At 39.8% G+C, this 2,604-nt stretch overlaps 1 protein-coding gene across 1 annotated transcript; it reads right to left on the bottom strand.

Moving 5' to 3' along the window:
- Positions 1-232: 232 nt before the first annotated feature.
- LOC140875418 (uncharacterized) lies at positions 233-2,395 on the bottom strand. Its single transcript, XM_073279094.1, has 2 exons — positions 2,037-2,395; positions 233-1,947 (listed from the first exon to the last, which is right to left on the bottom strand). The coding sequence occupies exon 2, from the start codon at positions 1,887-1,889 to the stop codon at positions 513-515; it is 1,377 nt and encodes a 458-aa protein (XP_073135195.1). The 5' UTR covers positions 1,890-1,947; positions 2,037-2,395; the 3' UTR covers positions 233-512.
- Positions 2,396-2,604: the final 209 nt, after the last annotated feature.

Below are 2,604 nucleotides of genomic sequence, written 5' to 3'. Positions count from 1 at the left end.
TTTTTTTTCATTATCATTAAGTTGATAGAAGCGTACATGAAATTCAGTCAATTAGATGGTTTTAAGGAAACTCTTTATTTGGACCATTTGGTACTCAATTCAATTTCAACCACCATCCATTTCAAGTGGGATCAAGCCACGATTTCTATTCAGAATAGGAGTAGTTTTTAACAAAATCTTGCCTGGTGTAACATTCTAAAAACATATATGGAAATTATACTGAACTTAAACCAAATATATATGTATTAAAACTAACAAAGGCAAACAAAGCTTGTTAAACAGACGCAAGCATACTTATTAGTTATTACAAATTACTTCACCTTCATCCACAGCCCAGCGGAGGAAATATAACACACATTCAAACACCACAATAAACTAAAATTACCAATTTCATTGGAACGGAGGATAGTGCCGTAAATCTTGTGTTGAATCCAGCATAACTCCTTTTATTCTGCAACATAAAAAACGCGGAACATAGTATAAACACAAACATTGCTGTGCAGGAAGAAAGCTCAATCTCCCCACCATTGATGGGCATAAACACCACTCTTCCTCAGACTATTACACATGTTCTTGCAGTTTTCTCCGTCCGAACAATGGAGGAAAAGTTCGTCTACACGACATATCAAACCAGTTTTAAATAGCTCCACAACAATGTTTAGCTCCACCAATTTTGAATTCGTCATAAGAACTACAAAATCGTCATCAGTTACTGTTTCATTGAACCATCGAACAAAGTCAAACCCTTCGTCATCCGATGGTGCGCTGAATAACTCATCGGAGCTGATGTCGGGAGCAGTGGCAGCAGCAATTCCAGCAAGGGCTGGATGATAGACAAAGGTTGTACCCCGATCCATCACGTAAGAGGAAAGCACAGAGGTTTTATAATCAATAATGAACACCTCAAAAGCGGTATGGTGGTCGGAGCAATATGTCTTGGACATTTTTGCGATGCTTGATTTAGCGAATTCTCCAGCACCAATGTTGATGTAAAGAAATTTGTTTCTGGAGGAAATGTTCAAGAATTTCGGTAGATAAGAAAGTTCCGGTTTCAACTGCATTGAGTTCTTGTCAACCAGGGGCTCGATGTTCTTCATCCAAGGCTTGTTTTGTGTAACAGAAGGACACTTGGATGGAAGATGAAAATGCTCAAAGGAGGCGAAATTTTCATGCCCTTTTCTAAAGATCACCAGTGTGAAAGATTCAATCTTGCAGACATGAACAACATTGGAGCTTTTCAAGAAAGACAAACCGGCCCTTACCAATCCGCCCGAGTAGAACTGTGGGGTTCTCAAAAGAATGGCACCTGTGCCGCCTAGGCGTAGTACACGCTCAATCTCTAACACAAGAAGAGATGGAACCGAAACCCTGTCAAGATCCCTCGACAATACAAAATCAAAATGATTATCCTCAAACTCGAACTCATACACAAATCTTCTCTTCAAAAGGGAAAACGTTGGGCGAATATCAATACCAACCGCATTGAAATATCCCAGCTCGCGCAATACCAACAAGTCAGAAGCGAATCCCTCGCCAACGCACAATGCTCTGGCATTCAATGACAAGAGGTTCTTCTTCATCAACTCTTTAAACATGGTTTTAGACATGGTTTCACTGTCTTTACCGGCTGTGGCAGAGGCCCTGAATTGGGGAAGAGAAAAATCCGGTGCAATATTCAAGAATCCGGTGAAATCAACACCGGGGCTCGAGTTCAAATTCAATGGACATTCATCCAAACTAGGCATTATCGGTTCGACAAATCGAAACTCTCGGACTTTTTGCGCCAATGATACCACCATCAATGCCACTACAAGCATAAATGCTCTCAATACCACACGCCTAACCAAGGACCCACGAAGCAATTGCCATTTCAGGAAATTGAAGTCCATGTTTTCCCAACTCAAATCAATTTCCCCTTTTCAGCCCAAACAAAAAAATGCGAGAGATCTATAACAGAGCAGTCACTAACTTAACCAAAGATCAAACGAGAAATCCCAAATAAACCAACAAAAATCACAATCTAGCGAGAGCAAAACCTGGAGGAGGTGTGATTTCCACCCACCAGTAATCCCATTGACATTTGAAACCCAAGCCAAGCCCTTCTCTGAATCCTTCTCATAATGAACCCAAAACACTCTCCGGCCATCACGAACTCAATTCATGCTACAAATTTAGCTTGAAAATTTCACAACTACAACATGGGATCTAAGACAAGGCAAACTCAGATGTATAAGTTTCAAGATTGCGATGGGGATTCGAGAATGGAGCAGTGATGTAGTAGAATGGTGAAAGGTATTTGGGAGCATGGATGGATCTTTATAGAGATTGAGGACCAATAATATATTATTGTCGAAGTAATTTGATTGTACGTAGGTTTGATGGTTGTTGGAGTGCGTGTCAACGAAACATAGGTGTGAAAGTGATTAGCTTTTAATATTGCATGTGTAATGTACTCATAGCTGGGCCCATAATCATTAACTGGTTGGCATGATATGTAGTTTTATATGACTTAATAATTATATACAATTTGTTTGTGAAATTTAGACACCGTTGAAAAATTCATGACTATTGGTTAGGATCGAAAACGTATTTAGAGCGGGGAAT

This window comes from Henckelia pumila, chromosome 1 (genome assembly GCF_033568475.1).
Source record: "Henckelia pumila isolate YLH828 chromosome 1, ASM3356847v2, whole genome shotgun sequence".
In the NCBI taxonomy this organism is placed as follows: Eukaryota; Viridiplantae; Streptophyta; class Magnoliopsida; order Lamiales; family Gesneriaceae; genus Henckelia; species Henckelia pumila.
Note: the sequence above shows the minus strand (reverse complement) of the source record. Positions and strands in the feature narration are given on the sequence as shown.